Genomic DNA, 19353 nt, shown 5'->3' with positions numbered 1-19353 from the left:
TGAGCGAAACACGCGCAAACCCTTTTAGCTGACCAAGCATCTTTGGTCACGTAGGCCGGCTCAAGCATAGGTTAGATTATAAACCTTAAAGTTAAGTGTTTTCAGTTTTGTAATAAAGCTCAACAGAAGCACATAGTGCTGCTTATAAAAAACGCATTGTTTTATTTTTTATGTTATATGCACTTGCTAAAAATGCAATAGCAATTAAATTACGGCACAAGTTGTATAGCTCTTCAAGACTTTCAGCTATCTTAAGAATTAATTTAAATAGCGGCTGTTAGTTTGGCTTAAATTCGTACAAGTGGTTGGCAGTCATATATCATATATTCAGCCAATATTTTCAATTTATATTTTAGTGAGGAATTGCTTATCCATTAGTCCATCTTATCGACCTACGGGTTTCTTTCCAACTCTTTGGAAAAAATAGTGTACCATATGCATGAATATCTGAATTGGATTTTTGGTAGTATACGGAAATCTGATGAATGTACTAATATTACTCTTTCTTGAAAAAAAAAAAAAAAACAATTATAATAACTGGTGCGTTCTTCATTTGCACCGCACATATGTATTTCTATACATTTTTCTTTCAATATATTTGTATGTCAGTATGTTGTATATTGGCTTCACCATTGACTTAAAACACTTGTCTATCATCATCAAAGTCTAGCCTGACATTGCTAATACCCCTTGACAGCTATTGACATATTAATTATGTGCGCAATAAGCCGTGAGCGTTGCGCTTGTTGAGGTCACATGTGAAGAACACTTTGAACGCTGCTTGTTCAAGTGGTACAAAACCGTTCTAATTGTTTTCATTAGAAACACAATGCATTGGGTACTTTAGCGGTAAGTTAGTTTGTATTTCTTGTATTATATTCACATTTCTTTCCTCGGGTAAAAAACAGTACTTTTCAATTTTTTTCTCGCATAAAAAATGAAATATTTTATTTGAATTTATTTATTTTTACAAACCTACACTATTAACAAAGAAATTCTGAAATTTTTGAATTGGAAAAAATCTTTTCAAATCGGCCATTGCGACGCCATTTCTGGTGACCCGCTGTAAAGCAGAATAGTTGTAGTCGAACAAAAAAAAAAAAAACCTTTGTCCAAATAGTATTTCAAAGAGCTTTGTAAAATTTAATGAAGATCGGTTGAGTTGTTCTCGATAAATTTTGGAAACCGACTTTAAAAACACAGTTTCGAGAAAAACATGTTTATAGACGACGCACTTAGCCTGACGACTAGTTTGGCTTGAGCGCACAAGTTCTCACGGCTGTATCTTTGAAACTATTACTCTGATCAACTTGAAGAATTAGAACAATATTATAGAGGTATTGTAGAATTTTATTGTATTACAATACAATAGTAAAAAAAATTGAGCTACATGGGGTTAAAATATTCCAAAAGTGTATTAAACATTTCTTTATAAAATTTTATCTCACGGTTGAGCTTTTGTTGTTTGGAGTGGAAAGTTACACACATTGCGCCAACATTGGTTCTTTTATTAATTTTTTTACGGAGGTATGATGTTCGTAGTCTTAAGGGACTTATCAGGAACCGACTGAAACTTGTTAAACCAAGTTTGGGCAGTCGCCATCGAAGGAAAACAATTACCATATATAGCATTCTTTGATTTCTTTCCACGATTTTGCATCCAAAAACAAGATTCGAAGCACCGATCGATTGTGCTCTTTTATATCTTTTTGATCAGATGAAAGGTTATTTCTATTGTAATAACTGCGATGAGACTAAATATTTATTGAACCACCCTCGTACAAAGAGTCATGTTGCTTTGCAATTTGCGAACGTATTATATTTATATATTATATACATGTATATATATATTATATTATATTTTATCTAGTAATTTTATTAATTTGTACACAAAACGATTTTTAGCATAATAAATTGCTAGCTATTTTCAAAAAACAGCTAAAACTATAAGACTAAAATTGGATGTTGCTACAAGTCTCGGGTCGATCGTGAAATGCAGCCTTTAAAAACTGTTCCACTTTATAAATAATATTCTCAGGTTATTAAACCTTTTAATTTTCATCACATGAATTATTACTACTGTAAATTATTTTCAACATTTTGTAAGCGTTTTTTTTTTTCTTCAAACTTTTAACGTGTAAGTAAAACAGGTACCATAGTATTTTATAATATTATCCTATTTTTCTAGTCATTCCTTCCGAAAAAAATTTGGCTTTGTAAGCAGGAAAGCAAAAAGCAAATTGTTGATACCCTATTCTGATGTGAACCGTATTCCAGTGAAGTTCTGTACCGACCACAATGAATTGTTCTGTAGCTGAGGTTTGGCTATATGGGTCCGGCCCTGATCTAGAATTCATATTTATGAGACTTCCTCTAATGAGAAAATTATAAAACAATATATTTTTTCGGAAAGTTTCTTATTTGCGATTGTAGCTGTTGCCTGTCCAACAATTTTTCGTTTGTCAACTAAGTTGATCACACCAATTCTGATTACTTGTGATTTATAACAAAGAGAGTCTCCCAGAACCTTCTACTTATCCAGTAAAGCTAGAGTAATCATTAGTATATACAATTGTTATGAAGTTGCCAACATTTATCTTCCACCATATTGACTTCAATTGAATTAAATAGCTTGCCATCACAAGATCACTGAACCGTAACAAGTAATTAAGTGCCACATTGTCAAAATTTGACAACTCTACAAAGCCTTCGTGCTCATCGTGAGCTCATCAAGTTACAGACGGATTTACTTACATACAAATAATTGTAATTAAAGTTAATCCGCAGCTGCAATTTAACTATTTGAGATAATTTCATTTCGGGTGAGAAAAGTCAATTCCAAATTCATTTATGGCCGACTATACGTGGGCTCAACTGTAGAGAACATGTCAAACAAAAATGAGCTAAGTCGTCTGACTGATTTCCAACTACTGTATTAATTTTTTATTTCTTATTTGCCAATTTGTGTGAATGTGGCAACAGCGGTTGAAAGGCGCGAGAGCTGCAATGCTTTTGGGCGATAGTCTATTGGCAGAATGGTTTGATTGTGTAGAATATAATAAAAAAGAATTCATGTTAAAGACACCGTGAACTACCGACAAAAGGCGAGCAGAATCAGTCAACGGTACAAGCAAATACGCAAATCACAAATAAGCAGAAGGTTTGCGAAAAGAATTGACGCAAACTAGTGCGGTGCGATCGGTTACGACCTGAACGCAATGTTGTAAGTTTCGGGTTTAAAGATTATTCATTATATAAAGGGTTCTTTCAAAAGGACGCTGCCAAAGTAGACCTATAGGGACAGTAAGCTGCGCCATATATTTGCCATTTCATCATGGAAAGATATATGATCCAACAGCTAGTCGAAATTATTTAAATTTACCACCGAAATTCGGATCTGTGGCGGCCTCAACTTTAAGAGCGCTACGACCAATTTATGTCCGGCATCGTTGCGCGTCTAGTAGAAAAATTTGAATCAACAGGCACAGTACAAAATGTTCCCGTGCCAATTAGACAAAGAAGTGCCCATGGTGTCGATAATATTGTTGCCGTTGGCGCATCCAAATCAGTCTCTCACACGTTGTTTTCTAGCGTTGGGTAAATCTGTGCCATAGAGTGGCGAATTTTGCGAAAGGCCTTCGCCTACATCCTTACAAGATCAAATTCACGCAAGAACTGAATCCATTTGACTCCATGAGTCTCCATTGCATCCCGAAAAAATTATGGTTTGTTGCGGTTATGGGCCAGTGGCGGTATTGGGCTGTACTACTTCCATGATGCTCAAGACAGCTCATTGATAACCGTATATTTTTGGACTGAATTGGATGATATGGACTTGGACAATATGTGGTTCCAACGATACGGCGCCACAAGTGACGCAGCGAATGCTACAATCGATTTTTGGTGAATGTGTTATCTCACGAAATGGCTCAGTTAATTGTTCGTGCGGTTTGACATCGTTAGACATTTCCTATAGAGCTACGTTGGATCTAAGGTTATGTCAACTAGCCAGCGATGTTTGATATCGAACATCGAACGTGAACGATTTGTACTTCAAAACCGTCGATAATTGGGTTCAGCATTTGGACTTCTGCATGCGTGCCCGTGGTGGCCATGCAAAAGAAATCGAGTTCCACACATAATGGCTCCGAATGTACTTTTCCATTAATATAGAATTTCATTGGTATCCCAAACTGTAGTCCTCTTATTGAAAACCGTGTTATATGAAGTGCTGGAGAGTGCAACTAACCGAACTGAGACAATAAGTAGATGGATAACTTACTTTAATGTCGATATACAATTAGTGAAAAAAAAAAACGGCTGTAGCTTTTGGGTTTCATAGTCGTATTTATGTTATCTTCTAGTCGTATCGGCGGGCTATTCTTCTTTTTCGTGTTATACATATGACTTAAAGGTTAGGTTAAGCTAATTTTATGGCTGATTTTCAAGATATTAATCACGCTAGTCCTTTCTAAAACGTCTGTGGTTGGTACACGAGATCCAAGGTGTTTCATACTCTCGCAAAGAAAAGACAATTGTGGTGGAAGTGTCGAATTGAATCTAAGTTTTATCTTTCAAAGCAAATTCTACAACTGCCATTCAACAAGATTTTAACCTGTTCCTTTGAATTTCGACAGGACAGTGGCCTGTTAAAATATCTACCTTAAGAAATGAAGGACCAATGTGAGGGTGAAGAGCCGCTTACGATTGAACTAGGAAGGATTTAACCTGTTCTTTTGGACTTCGACTAGACAATAATCTGTTAAAATATCTGTTTAAAGGAATGACAAACGACTTACGATTGAGCTCAGGCCCGAAGGGTTTGCGAGTCGTCAAGCTCACGCTCCACTCATTTAGTAGTAAGACGCAGGAAGACAATAAGATTCATACGTTCTTTAAATTGATCAATCGATCAACGGTTCCAGGAACTGTTGTACAATACACGCTGTCCTGGTAATGAGCACTAACCAGTCGTTTTGATGGAAGAAGTTTAATAGCAGGAAAGTTAATAAGACCTGCTAAAGTAATGGTTCCTGAAGCGCACCAAAGCGAACTATGAAATATGAAAAGATGGTGTTCAGTGCAGTCCTGACCTACCATTATTTTGATATCTTAAATGAAATTCGATTGACAAAGACGTACGGGAACGGTACCTTCCTGCTGTAATCTTTGGCAGATCATTAGTGATGTATTTCTAGGGACTATATAAATCATTTTATGTGAGAACATGAACTTTTTACTAAAGTGTACTTACCGCTTTACGTCGTTGTGTGGATATATAGTTAGTATAGTTAGTATGGCTGAGGACGATCGTCTTTCCAGCGAGTTCTATACCACTTCTTTTTTTCTAACCAATCGTTCTTCCTTCTCGTCAATTATCCTTTGGCGTCAATTAGAGATTTCAAGTGTAACCAGGTCCTGCTCCACCTGGTCTTTCCAAAGGAGTGGACGACTTCATTTTCTTCTGTCTTTCCCGATGGGTACTGTGTCAAATACTCTCAGAGCTGGAGCGTTTTCACCCCATTCGGATGACATAGACGAATTTATCTACGACTTCGATGTTAAGATCTCGAGCTAAAGAAAAATAGAGAATACAATAAGTTCGATGGGTTTTAGAACAATTTTTTAAATTTATTAAATTAAATTTATTTAAATTTAAATTTATTTAAAAAATTTAAAATTTAAATTTATTTAAAAAATTTGCCTTCAAAGCCATTTTATCCTTGGGGATCAGTGATGTCACATAGCTGTATAATTCTTCATACATAATTCTGCGTTGGGTATAAACGGCAAGAAACTAACGCTTGCAATAGCTGGAATAGTAGCGCACTTCAATTGTAGATGGTGATTTATGCTACGTGAGAATGATGAGCGGGAGTGAAAAGCAACGAGCGCACGCTATGCAGCTTGGGTGCGGCTCATCCGTTAAGCCTATTAAATATACAACTGTGACAATGAAGTGATTTGCGCATTATCATGCAAAGAAGCGACAAATAAACACGCCCACACACACACACACACACACCACCCAGTGAACTCGACCGGCCGCTCGTGCAATTCGGGTGTGCGCAGGAGACGGGAAGTACAAGCCGGTTGGCGTCAGTCGAGGGCAGCCAGTGTTTTCTTGCGATTTCTCAGTAATTTTGCCACTTTCAAATTTAGTTTTTCACACTTACCCTCAAGCTCGGCCCTGCTGCTATCATTTCATGCCAGCGCAGCGTAATGCCACAACAACAAATTAGACCAAAATTACGGGGTGTCAAGCAATATGACGCTGATGAGATAGCAAACGCGCCGGCACCTAAAAAGCGACTAAGTGAAATTTATACAAAATGAGAAGAATAAAAGTGAAAAAAAAAAATGTTTTGAAATAGAGCGGGTGTAACGGATGGCTTGTGGTGTTGCCAACTGCTTGGAAGTGGAATGAAAAGGGAAGCGCAGCGACGGAAACGTGGCGCTGGCAAAGCGCTGTATTCACTTGGAGTTTGGTTGAATCTGTGTCAGCGCAAGTGTGTGTGTGTGCGATCTAACACCACGCTATTCATTTCTGTTTACTTTGTTCATTTGAGAATTATGCACTTTCCAAAAATACTCAGCTGCTTAAAGTGGAGAAGTGGAAAATTAGTGAAAGCAGCAAGGATGTTGACAGAGCAAAGCACCACCAGTTAGCTGAGACAAAGTAAAAGCAGCGCGAGTGTCACGAGTGCGAGTTTTTTTTTTTTTATCTGGTGAATTTTTGAACTTATCGCACTTTTGCAAGGTTGCATTTGAAAGACCAGCTTTTGGCGGTGTCAAAAATATTCACTGCGTAATGAGTTCTTATTGTTGTTGCTGCACAGCTAAATTAAGTTGTTTGCTTAAGTGGCAGCTTTAGAGAATTTAGTAGTTTGCTAGTTTGAAAGTTTGCAGGTTTCCAGTTTCGTTATTTTGTTTCTGTTTATGTATACTTATATTTGCAAAAATTTCTTTTTATTTTAAATGATTTCGCACTATATATGTAGCTACTAAAACACTTCCTCCTTTTATCATGTATTTTTTGCATTTTCCTGGACAGCTTTCGCATTACTTTAGGTCACTATTTCCCAAATGGTCCTACTGCAAGTAAATTTATACGATGTTGTAGGCATCATTAAGCTATTTGGCTCAACTGTCTTTGATTCGAATTCTCCGGTGCTGAAAGATCTGCGTTCATGTGCTGTCAGTTTTCATCGCTGGCTATCATTTTTTCAGCTAACTTTACTGCTCATTTTCCTTCGAAAGCACTTAAAAAAGGTATGGTCGTCTAGTAATTCGTCTCCATTACAACATGCAGGACTTTCCGTTTTGCACATGTTTTACTGGTATTTTCTGAAATACTCGTGATGATGAAAGCATTTGTGTTAAGTAGTAGGTCATCTCGCCGTATTACCTACTGTCATCTCCTCTATATCTTTGATCAGTTTGGTGGTCCATCGTGCTTTGCGTTTCCTTGTCCACCGCTCATGCCAGAGATGAAGTGTTTGATTCCTCGCCTGTTGTCTTCTGTATAGGTATTTCTATTCCCTTCTTATTCTCACTGTAGCGAGTAGGTCTATTCGAGTGATGGCACTTATCTCTAGCACGGCGGATTCTGATAAAGTGCGGTACGCCGAAGCGACTCTCAAGTCGGCTGCCCTCTGCCACTTAGCAAGTACTTACCATTTCCACGTTTAGTATATCGACCCATCTTTTGCTGCTTTACAACATACTGACTGCATTGTGTTCATGAGCAATTAATATCAGTTTGTAAGCGGAGTTCCGGTAAGCTAAGTCGTGTGAATCCAACCGTGTCTGAGTTGGGAGTAAAGCTTGCGTTAGTTTCCATCTAGCTATGCCGGTGTTTCATACATGTGATTGTGACGTCAGCGATTTCATCTGAATAACCAGTCAATTTTTGACGTTTTGACGTTTAAGATTCGATATTTTGACGTTTAAGATTTCGTCGTAGTTGACATTATGTTAGGGGATAGCAAAACTGTTTGAGGTCATAAACAATTCCTCTAAGAAACTGAGCATTGCTAGTAGAATAGCTTAACTTGTCATTGTTTTCTGAATATTCAATCCTTTCGATGACCGTAGGGTGTCCAAAGTACCTATCACGACGACTACTTTGAGATCTCCTAATCGTGCTGGTTCATTTAATCGCAGCTTCAAAGCTCTTGTCCATCTTTTTGGGCCAGTAAAAGCTCCAGCTGGGAGTTTGAGCTTAGCTATTGGCTCTAGTTACTGGACTTATCTAGCTGAAATTTCAACGTTATGATCGTGATATTAGCGAATAAATTCATTGTTAAATCAAAACATCAAAAGGTCGTGGCGATTGATCCGCTGTCTCTAAGATCTTTTTTTATTTCAAATGATTATTTGCGTTTGGTTCAGCTGAACCAGTCGAACTCGATTGGAGCTACAACTCACCCTTTCCAAATCTCCATTACGACTAACTTTCTAAAATAATTAAATTCGGAATTAATCTTAAACATCTTAAAATCGTTTTTCGGGTACAACACGCATCAAAACTCACCAGTGGTAACATTGCTTATATGTGTGAATTATACCCTTTAGATTCCTGGTGAATTATCTAAGGACAAGTCAAGTTTAAGGAATCTTTTGTATTTGTGAAAAGGTATTATAGCTTCGTTTCTAGCCGGCCATGATGTATTTTGTTTTAAATTTTAAAATATATTTATAAGGCCTGACCAAATATGATGAAGAGTAACTTAACTTATCTTCAGCATGCATGGTTTACTTGCCGATGGCATACATATTTCGAAATATTTACGCTTTAATCATCCAGACATATCAGGAAAAACAAAGCACCATTAGTTAATGATATTATTAGTAATATATTTTTTAGATAATTATTTTACACACGAAATTATAACTGTTAAAAACTAATGAGGCAGATAAAACTTATACAGAGAACGTATCGGTTTCAGTAGTACTAAGTTCGTCTATTAAGTTAGCCGCCAAGAATGTTCTTTAGCGACGCCAAACGTAAACAAGTCTTATAACGACGTTTTAGTCGTTCTGCTCGCTATGAAGCAAAAACGAATACGAATATTGCGCGCTCTTTTCGCTTTCATGCCACAAATTTAAAATGCGAGCACACAGTACCAAATATTATAGAATTCTTCGAATGTCACCTCACCTGGCGCAATAATTGTTCATACAGTTCAGGGGCGCTGGTGCTACGAAAACCGATCATCAAGTTGAAAGCTAACGTTGTGCTCGATATTTTTCAGGCGAATGTACGACTCGTGAATGTTTTCAACAAAACAGTTGATTAAGTTAAGTAACTAGCTTTACATTGACTAATTCAGAGACCATTATCGGCCGTTCCGACAAATAAACAGCATCTTGGTGAAAAAAAGATAGGTCCAAAATTTCAGATCGATATCTCAAAAAACGGAGGAACTAAATCGTATACAGACAGAGAGATAGACGGACATTCATTTTCTTTTACAACGTCTCTGACGTTTTCTTTTGTGTGACAACTTAATATACGAGTATTACTAAAGCATGAAATCAAGTAATGCTCGAAGTTTTGGCTTAATGACGACATATCAAAAAAACCGTGGTTATTTTTGAAATATTTACCATTTCCAAGTGGCATATAAAATAGAAATTATAATCAAAAATAATATTCCTTCCATCATTATTCTTCTTCTTTACCGGCGTAGACACCACTTGCACGATTATAGCCGAATTAACAACAGTGCGTCAGTTGTTCTTCTTTTCGCCAGGTGGCGCCAATTGGAGATTTCAAGCGAAGCCAGGTCCTTCTCCACCTGGCTCTTCCAACGGAGTGGAGGTCTTCCTCTTCCTCTGCTTCCTCCGGCGGGTATAGCGTCGAATAATTTCAGAGCTGGAGTGTTTTCGTCCATTCGGACAACATGACCTAGCAATCGTAGTCGCTGTCTTTTAATTCACTGAATAATATCGGTGTCTTTGTATATTTCATACAACCCATCGTTCCATTGAATGCGATATTCGCCGTGGCCAACGCGCAAAGGACCATCTTTCGAAGAATCTTTCTCTCGAAAACTCGTAACGTCGACTTAACAGTTGTCGTCATTGTCCATGCCTCTGCAACATATAGCTGGACGGGAATAATGAGTGACTTATAAAGTTTGGCTTTTGTTCTTCGAGACCGCACCTGTTGGCATTAGTTTTCCCATTTGCTTAGCTGCCTTATCCAGTCTGGAGTCATTATCATATGCTCTTATAAAAGATTGTAACTGGCCGATTAAGTTCTGCAGCTCGAATTCTTTTCTAGAGCAGCAGATAGAAGAAGTCGCACTGTAGGGAGTCGCCTTGTCTGAAGCCTCGTTCTGTATCGAACGGCTGAGAGAGGTCGTTCCTGATTCTAACGCAGCTTTTGGTTGTTATCACACAGCCGTGTTAGTTTTGCGGGAATATCAAATTCAGATATCGCGGCATAAAGGCAACTGTTTTTCGTGCTGTCGAAAGAGGTCTTTTCCAAAATTTGGCGCATGGTAAATATCTGGTCAGTTGTTGAACTTTAATTTTTCACACAATACACTCAATAGAACCTTACACGCTATGACGAAGAGACTTATCCCACGATAGTTGGCGCGAATTGTGGGGTCCCCCTTTCGGATTCGGCAGAGCACACTTAAATTCCAATCGTTGGGCATGCTTTCGTCTGACCTTATTTTATAAAGAAGCTGATGCAAGCTATTTATCAGTTCCTCGTCACCATGTTTGAATAGCTTGGCCGGCAATCCATCGGCCCGCTTTGTTGTTCTTCAGACGGGTAATTGCTATTCGAACTTCTTCATGGTCGCGTAGTGGAACGCCTGTTGCATCGATCCTTCGACCATTACATGAGGAATAAATTTAAAAAGGTTGCATGAAAATTTAAAAACGATCTCTTTCGAGAAATACCGATTTAACTAAGTTAAATTTTTTTTACAAATACTCACACATCTTCGAAATAATTTGTCGGATCATCTTACAATTTTCGGAGAATAGTCTTATATTTACAAGCATTTGATATATTAGCAAAAACAAAAATCGATTTTTTTGAAAATAATAAGTCATAACAAGCTCTTAAATTGGATAGTTTTGTAAAGAGAGCAAGGGGATGTTGAGTCCAAAAGTCTATTGCCTTCCCCTCTCGTGACTTTGAGATACGACTCGTCGCAAACTAGTCACGCAACCACTGAATTTACCACCTCCATATACCATATAATAATTACATAATTTGAATAATTATAATAAGCTTTATCAAGAATTTATAATAATTTTGTATTCGAAAACATTCAGTAGTACTTATTATAAGCTAGAGTATTTAGAAATACGTCGAGCTCATTTAGTACCAAACAGTGGTTACATTTATTGGTTTTTTGATTTGAAAATACAAAAAAAAAAAATTTTAAACGAAAGGCTTTGCATCTGAAGATTCTACAACTAAGCAAAATGTGCATCAAGTTCAAGGCCTCTGCCTTAGTTTTTCTGCTCTTGGTCGTTCAAACTTGCCGTGGTCAGCGCTCCAAGTCGCCGCGTTTTGAAAGTAAAACCGAATCAGCTGGAGACTCGTACCTTAAGGTTAGCGCTATCAAATGCACGACTGCCGCACCAACAGTTATTGAATACTTTCAATGCTATCTAATTCGGCGCAACGGCAGCAACTTAATTACATTTACGCTGTCGCTTCTGCAACCTGTTGAACGGTTCGACATGAATGCTGTATTCGATATTTTAGGTCCGACTAATAATTACTATAATATCTTCAAGACGGACCTTAATTGCTGCGAATTTTTTTTAGTTAAAAAGCACAGCATTTATATAGTTAACAATATCATGAAACTGGTATATGATGCCATTAATGAAAAACCTACGTGTCCAGTGAAGGCGGTGAGTTAGTTTGATTCCTCATCAATTATATTTTCATCACCTATATTTGTTAGCATTTCAACTTCAAAATCACGGAACTTGATGTTAGCCTACTAAAAGTGCCTAATTATGTACCGAAATCGAACTTTCGACTTGGTCTGTATTTTCGATCAGATGGCCGGCGTGCTGCTGATATCATGTTGAGCGGAGTGATCGTAAATTCAAAATGATAGCTTACAATATGACATACTCAACTGTAAAGAGGGTTATTTCTGATAAAAGAATAAAATCTGCTACAGGTTGTTTAAGTCCCTTGCAACTGAATAAATGCAGTCTAAATCTATAAGTTTTTAAAGTTGATTTTCATTGATTACATATGTAAACATTGTTCGTGTCATACACACTTTTTGATTATTTTTGTTTGTGTTGCTGTACCCACATTAACAATATATTATAGTTTCGTTTCAATTGTTACAGCTACATATTATTTGCTGATCTCATATACGTATCTTTTTGAAAATAACTTTATTTATGCGACTGCCATTAACGCCAGGAGAAGGCGAACCTGATTCCTCTATCGAGGCTTATGGAGCAAACATTAAATTGCCCGACCATGAAGAAGTTCGAATAGCAATTACTCGTCTGAAGAACAACAAAGCGGATCGATGGATTGCCGGCCGAGCTATTCAAACACGGCGGCGAAGAACTGATAAAGAGCATGCATCAGCTTCTTTGTAAAATATGGTCGGTCGAAAGCATGCTCAACGATTGGAATTTAAGTGTGCTATGCCCAATCCTCAAAAAAGGAGACCCCACAATCTGCGCCAACTATCGTGGGATAGGTCTCTTCGTCATAGCGTGTAAGGTTCTATTGAGCGTATTGTGTGAAAGATTAAAGCCCACCGGCAACAAAGTGATTGGACTTTATCAGTGTGGCTTTAGACCTGGCATATCAACAACTGACCAGATATTCACCATGCCTCAAATCATGGAAAAGACCTCTCGTCGATTTTAAAGCTGATTTGGACAGCACGAAGAAGAGCTGCTTGAGCAATTCCAAAAGCTCTGCCAGGATCGGGAAAGACCTCTCCGAGCCGTTCGATACCAAACGACGTTTCAGACACGGCGAGTCCTTTTCATGCCAGTGGAACCAGTATTAATAGCAACAATAATATCAGTTTCGGAATCGAACGCAGAATAACTCTTACTACTTCGGACTGAGTAGCCAAACTCTATAAGTCAATCATCATCCCCGTCTTGTCATATTATGGTATGGACGATGACAATAACTGATGAGTCGACGTTGTGAGTTTTCTAAAGAAAGGCTTTGCGAAAGATTTATGGTCCTTTACGCATTGGCCACGGCGAATATCGCATTCGATGGAATGATGAGCTGTACGAGATATACGACGACATTGACATAGTTCAGCGAATTAAGAGACAGCGTGCTGGTTAGGTCGTATCGTCCGAATGGATGAAAACACTCCAGCTGTGAAAGCATTCGACGCAGTATCAGACGGGGGAATAAAGGAAGAGGAAGACCCCTCGCTCGATGGGAAGACCACGTGGAGAAGGACCTGGCTACACTTGGAATCTCCAATTGAAGCCAAATAAGGAAAAGGAAGAACGACTGGCTCTGCGAATACTGGAAGGTAACGATTTTACTGTACTAAAGTGTTTGCACCGATACCAAACATATTCGGTTAAGATCTTGTGGGAAGATTATAGTATTCGTACCCACGGCTATCTTTCGAAAGGCAGTGGGGTTTTTTCATTTTCTGTATACGACAAAAAGAACGGCTTCATGATGTCTAGCAGCACTTATTCAGTGAGTCTCTTAAGCTTCAGTTAAGGCACACTGCTTGCAGTCAGCTACTTGGAGCGCGGCCGCCTTCTAGTAGCAGCAAGAGAAGATTTTTTGCTTACATCGACAGTATTGCAAACTCTTTCGACGTGACTATGAATTCATCTGCCTTCATATAAGCACTGAACGCCGTTCACAGTGGATAAATTAACACTTTCACCTCTACCTCACAGTGATTGACAGAAATAGAGCTCGACAACTTCATTTTGAATACTGTAGCAGGTTAATTATTTACTTATACAAAATCGACCCCGACATACCAGTCTTATATCCTATATGCAATGTTTCCCCGCATTACTCTAACCACCTCTTTGCATAACCTATGAAACAATCGCATCTAAGACTGTTTTCTATATGGTCCGACCTTAGGTTAAATGAGGTTAGGTTAATAATCTGATTTCTGGTGAAGCCATGAATAATCCCATTTAGACTGCTAGAGACGTTTGTCCATTAAGATGCGTAGATCTCTTAAATATAGACCAAAAAACAGTCGCATATCGAAAATTTTTCTCATAATTTTATTGATTCGGCTCATATAAATTTCAGCCGATTCGCTGGATTCGTACAAAGTATGGCAATCAAGATGTTTGAACCTTAGTCTGGCAAAAGCTTGACAGAAGGGGGGAAAGTTTTGAGATATTTTCATTTCATCTTCCTCATTGTCACTTTGACAAGTTGCATCCTCCATCTTTAGGAGGGCAGGTACGACGTTTTCTACTGCGCCTTACTACACAATCGGGGTCTGGATAATAGTTACAAGAACAAGAGCAACAAAAACGATGAAAAGGTCTATGCTGCAATAAGAAACTTTCTCTAGTTGGCGCTAAAATTGTACTATCTTTGTTTTGTAACAGAAGAGGAAAAGGAAGAATAGTAGGTTATACATGTATCCACCGGAAGCGTGACAAGGGTTCAAATAAAACATGTGCTTCCTAACAAGGCATCCGAAAAGGTAATATATGTATGCACGCTTGTCGAAAACTGGATAATGTCAAGGCTGTGCGAAGAGAAAGTATACCCTACATAAATTCTGACACAAAGAGTACAAATACGCTCACACAATTGGATACACTGCGCACACACCTGCGATATATGTATATTACTTTATGTGCATTACTTTCTGACCTCAACTACCATTGCGGATACCTCGTATATTCACATAGACCTTATGTATGCTCCTTCATTAGCAGAATTGGGACAAACACTGAGTTAAGAGGGAGCATGAAAGGAGGAAAAATGAAATTTAAAGTGTTTATGAGCCGCGAAAGGCACAAAATGCAAATGTCCCGAATAAATTGTGTCAATTTATTGGCGGTTAGTCTGACATTTTTGTGGTTGCTCATTAGCGACTATCGAATTAGTAGTTGGGCGTGTTGACGTTAGTCAAAAGACAGCAAAGGAAAGAGGCTTACGACAAGGAATGGCACTGTAAAAGAGCAGTAGGAAGGTAATGCTGGCGCGCAAGGGGAACAAACGGCACGGGTCTACACTATACAGTGTGGTAAGGCCTAACGCTGTAGCGGCATCTGTGTTGTCGCAAAATATTAGGAAAAAAAGGTGACAATAAAAGTAATGACGACATAATGCTAGTAAACAGCAACTCAGCAGACGCACATTTTGGCGGTGAGCTGGGCTTTCGCTTTCCATTCTGGGTGTCGAATCGAAAGTATCGCTGCCGTAAATCGAGACCGAGTAACAGTGAACAGCGATACACAAGCGGAAGGCTGAAAAGTAGCTGTGCGTTGCTAAAAATTACACCTTAATTGACGTGAAAATACGAGCCGAGCGCAGCACAATTCCATTCCATGGACATGCTGGCTCGCTACCTGTCGCATTAGCAAACATAGACATGGCAACAGAAAAGCTCGCTTCACCAGCACCAGCAGTGACAGCGCCGACAATGGCGAATTGTCATGCTGGTATGTGTTGCCGATGTCAGTGGCGAATTAATTCAGCAGCAACAATAATATTATCACGACATGCCTACAACAACAAGAATGCTTTTAAAAATGTGGCAACAGCCACATTTTTTGTTGTTATCGTCGTAGAAATTATAAAAAAAAAGTTGCGTTGTCATAAAAATTGTTGCGGTGTAAATGATGTGCGTTACGTGTTGTTCCATCCACGGCGTCCGGTAAAAAAAATGTTAATCGCACAATATATATGTACATATATTTATATTTACATACGCACATGCCTTGTAAATGTGTATAACATGATTACAAAATTCGAGCAGCTTTGCTGAACGCCTCACCACAAAACCATTAAAGCCACAACAGCGCCGCTGCGGCAGCCTTTGCAACGGCAGTGTTTGGCTTGGTTTAAACGCGCCGCTAATTTTGTGTGCAGAATCGAAAAAGCGCCAAAAAATACCCACGAAGTATTACACTTAAAGACTACAAACAAAGCCCTGCACAAGGGACTAAGGCGGCACCTAAGCCTATTATTCAACTAGCAACTACCAGTTAACAAATCAGCGTAACACCGGAAACGCGCTTCAACGCCACCAACCCAAAAGTTCTCATGCAAACAAAAAGTGGTTTACGATGTTGCGAGATTCTCACTTACGTGTGTTCGCACCAAAGCGCTTGCCCGACTACCGTTTGCGGCTTAACCATCTAGACATACAGGGTGATTCATATATCAGTGTGTTCGATGGAACAAGTCTTTTAATCATTTTTTACTGACTTCTGAACGTTTTGTTTAGTTATTAATTAAAATAAAAAAATAAAAAAATGAAAAAAAAAAAAATGGAAAGCTCTTTCTGTGAAAATATACTTCTCGGTCTTCAAAATAATATTCGGTAGTATGTATGAGGGAAAGGGTTTTCTCCATTGTCCAACTTCTTGCAGTGTCGAAACGTTTTCAAAAATTTCGTAAGATTGACTTAATAACTTTAATTTGTCATCGAAAATTTAGATAATATTGTGTAAACGCTGAAAAAAATGTTTGATACTCTCACAAAAATTGACAAACTCAGGCTTTTTTAAGGGCTCTATACCGGTCTAACCCCTTAATCAGTTTAAAAGTCAATTTTTTTCGGTATTGTCAAAATGGTTGGTAACGAAAATGATGTCGTTCTGTTAAACTAAAAATCTTTCAATCTAATATCTGCAATCAGCAGCAACAGAAAATCGGTCTCATGGTTGCTTTTCTAAACTCGCTTAGTTTGAGCCTGAATATTTGAGTTCGTTTGGACGATATGTCACAATACGCGTCTCAGTTGGCTAAGCAACTAAGCTTAGTTTGATTGGAAGTTTTTGTATTACCTCTTTTCCCTGAACCTTGAATGTTCTTTCAATATAGCATTTTAAAAAGCAGATATGTATGTATATATCAAGATTTTATTTATCTGAGCATTTTTACCTGGCGGGTTCTAAACCCAGCGCGAAATCTTTAGGAGCGATGGTTCGCCTTCTAGCTTTAGCTCGCCTTCAAACGGATGATCTTTGGCTACCCAGAGGATACTTACTTTATGTACGACCGAATTCCTGAGCTGCGTGAGCCATATGTGAAAAAATCGTTTCAGGCCAATCTCGAGTGAATGCCGATCGTATAACCTTCCTCAATTCCGTGAACTTCTACACATGACTCCACTCTCCTCGTCATCGGATTATTCCGGGAAATATTTATTTTCATTCGAAACGACTGTTTTTGGCATTCACTTTTTAAAGATTATCTCTTTTACTTCTACGTCTCGGTGGTCCATTCGTTGAGTTAAATTTTCAATGACTCGCTCGAGCATTTCAACTTCCAACCGGTGCATGACAAGCGTGATGTTTTTTGCTCCAAAACCTGATTCGAAGCGGGATTGTCCGCACAGACCTTACACTTTACATATTCCCACCCTTTCGACTTTACCTATCGTACCTGTTCATAAACCACGCTAAACTGTTGTTTTTTCTGGATATAATGGCAGCTCTGGATTCGCTGAACAAAATTTGGCTCGAAAAGTTTGGATCTTTTAGGAACTTTCAAGGAACTCAAAGAGCGAAGCAATGTTGCTTGGGAAGGTCGAGCGGTTTCGTTTCTTACACACTTCTACTTGGATCACCCGTCATATGTTTATGTACATGATAATGATAAATATATACGATATACCTTATATTTCTCCATCCAATGAGTAGATTTCTATTTCCAACATATTAATTACGTCATATAATTACAACAATACAATGCAATTACAACAAAATCAGCTAACCGAAAATTTCGAAAAAATATTTCCAATTCAAACTACTATTTTATAACCCCCAAAAATAACCACCCTGTACCCACATTCACAGAAACAGCTTAACTCACTCATCGGCGTGCTGGCATGAACTGGCGAATTCACTGCCTGTCGAACTCGAATACCTAAAATATGTCTGCTGGCAGCCAACAAAATCCTATGGTTAATTTAATAGCCCTTTCAATGCCTATCTAGATGACCTTTGCTGCTTGTCAGTTGGGCCGCGCCTAATTTTCTACCATTCCTTATGCTTGTTGCGGAATATTCACCCTTCTCGTAGTTTAATGGGCGAAAAGTGCAAATGTGTGGTAATTTTGTTTGTGCCTTATGGCTCGCTGCTACCTCATCCTTGAAATGATAAAGAAAGTGAAATGATGAGCATTGCAGTCAGTGACTTAACTGTTAAACAGTTAAAGCTACATTCTTCGAATTAATTATCTACAATGTATTATGGTTTAGTATAATTATTGTTTTTTTTTTTAAATTCTGTGGTGTGTATAATAAATAAATAACATATTTCTTATTTCAGTTATGATGGTGCTATTAAAAAGTTGGAGCTTAGACATTTTTCAATGGAAGCTCTGCTTTAACTTACTTATTTCCTAATATTCCCTTCTAGGTAATAATTTCACCCTTCACCCTCAAACTTCATATCAAGCTTCAACAGAAAATCAATACTAGTCTTTACGTCTTGACTTTCATAAATCATTCCCCAGACATTTACATACATTTATGGAGAAAGCTAATCGGCAGTTACTATCAGCCTCTGGTTTATTCGAAAAATTTATCGGGTACATTGTCCGGAAATGGGTTTCTGGTATAGGTCTGATAAACCTTTCACCCAGTTCACTTAAATGATGTTAGTGCATAATTACACAAAAGCAGAAAGAACGTTAATCTCGGTTAGACAGCAGCTGTAATACTCTTTACAGTTGTTTTTCTTATAGCATAAGAGAGTATAAAAATATATTTATCCTGATTTTGATCGGACATTTTGAATAGCAGTTATACGATATAGTAGCTTTAACTTTCCGGATATCGCTATCTTGGGCAATAATCCACATCAAATTCTGTAAAGATAACTTGTTAATTTAAAAAGTTTTTCGTACAAGAACTTAGTTTTTCATCGATCAATTTGTATGGCAGCTATATGGTACAGTCGTTCGATATGAGCAGCTTCTTTGGGTGAAAAGCACGTGGCTAACTCGACTCAGCTACTCGATAACTACTTTATAGAATCTCTGACATTTCTTTCTTGGTATAGCAAGCTTCTTGGCAAACTACATATAACCAGTTCAGGTTATAAAAATCTGACAGATAATTCCACAATTGTCAACCTGAAATCCGCTACGTAGATTGCATTTTCGGGATTTGGAAACCCTAGCGT

The 19353-nt window shown here is 38.1% G+C and overlaps 2 protein-coding genes across 3 annotated transcripts in view; both read left to right on the top strand.

Annotated features, from left to right (window-relative positions):
* The window catches only part of LOC108974921, a 164135-nt gene that overhangs the window by 42278 nt on the left and 102504 nt on the right, over positions 1 to 19353 (top strand). The gene's annotated exons all lie outside the window — the stretch shown is intronic.
* On the top strand, positions 7582 to 12104 carry LOC108974876. Its single transcript, XM_018942977.1, has 4 exons — positions 7582 to 7622; positions 9038 to 9293; positions 11425 to 11895; positions 11949 to 12104. The coding sequence occupies exons 1-4, from the start codon at positions 7582 to 7584 to the stop codon at positions 12102 to 12104; spliced, it is 924 nt and encodes a 307-aa protein (XP_018798522.1).

Source organism: Bactrocera latifrons, unplaced genomic scaffold, assembly GCF_001853355.1.
Source record: "Bactrocera latifrons isolate USDA-ARS-PBARC rearing strain unplaced genomic scaffold, ASM185335v1 scaffold_6, whole genome shotgun sequence".
NCBI lineage: Eukaryota > Metazoa > Arthropoda > Insecta > Diptera > Tephritidae > Bactrocera > Bactrocera latifrons.
The sequence above is the reverse complement of the archived record's forward strand: the minus strand, read 5'-3'. Positions and strand labels throughout refer to the sequence as shown.

What these genes read in the sequence shown, in the direction of transcription:
- LOC108974876 (XM_018942977.1), top strand. Translation starts at nt 7,582, where the DNA reads ATGGCACTTATCTCTAGCACGGCGGATTCTGATAAAGTGCG. An exon ending in GCGGATTCTGATAAAGTGCG is followed by an intron (nt 7,623 to 9,037) that starts GTACGCCGAAGC and finishes ACGACGTTTTAG; the next exon opens with TCGTTCTGCTCGCTATGAAG. An exon ending in CTACGTGTCCAGTGAAGGCG is followed by an intron (nt 11,896 to 11,948) that starts GTGAGTTAGTTT and finishes TATATTTGTTAG; the next exon opens with CATTTCAACTTCAAAATCAC.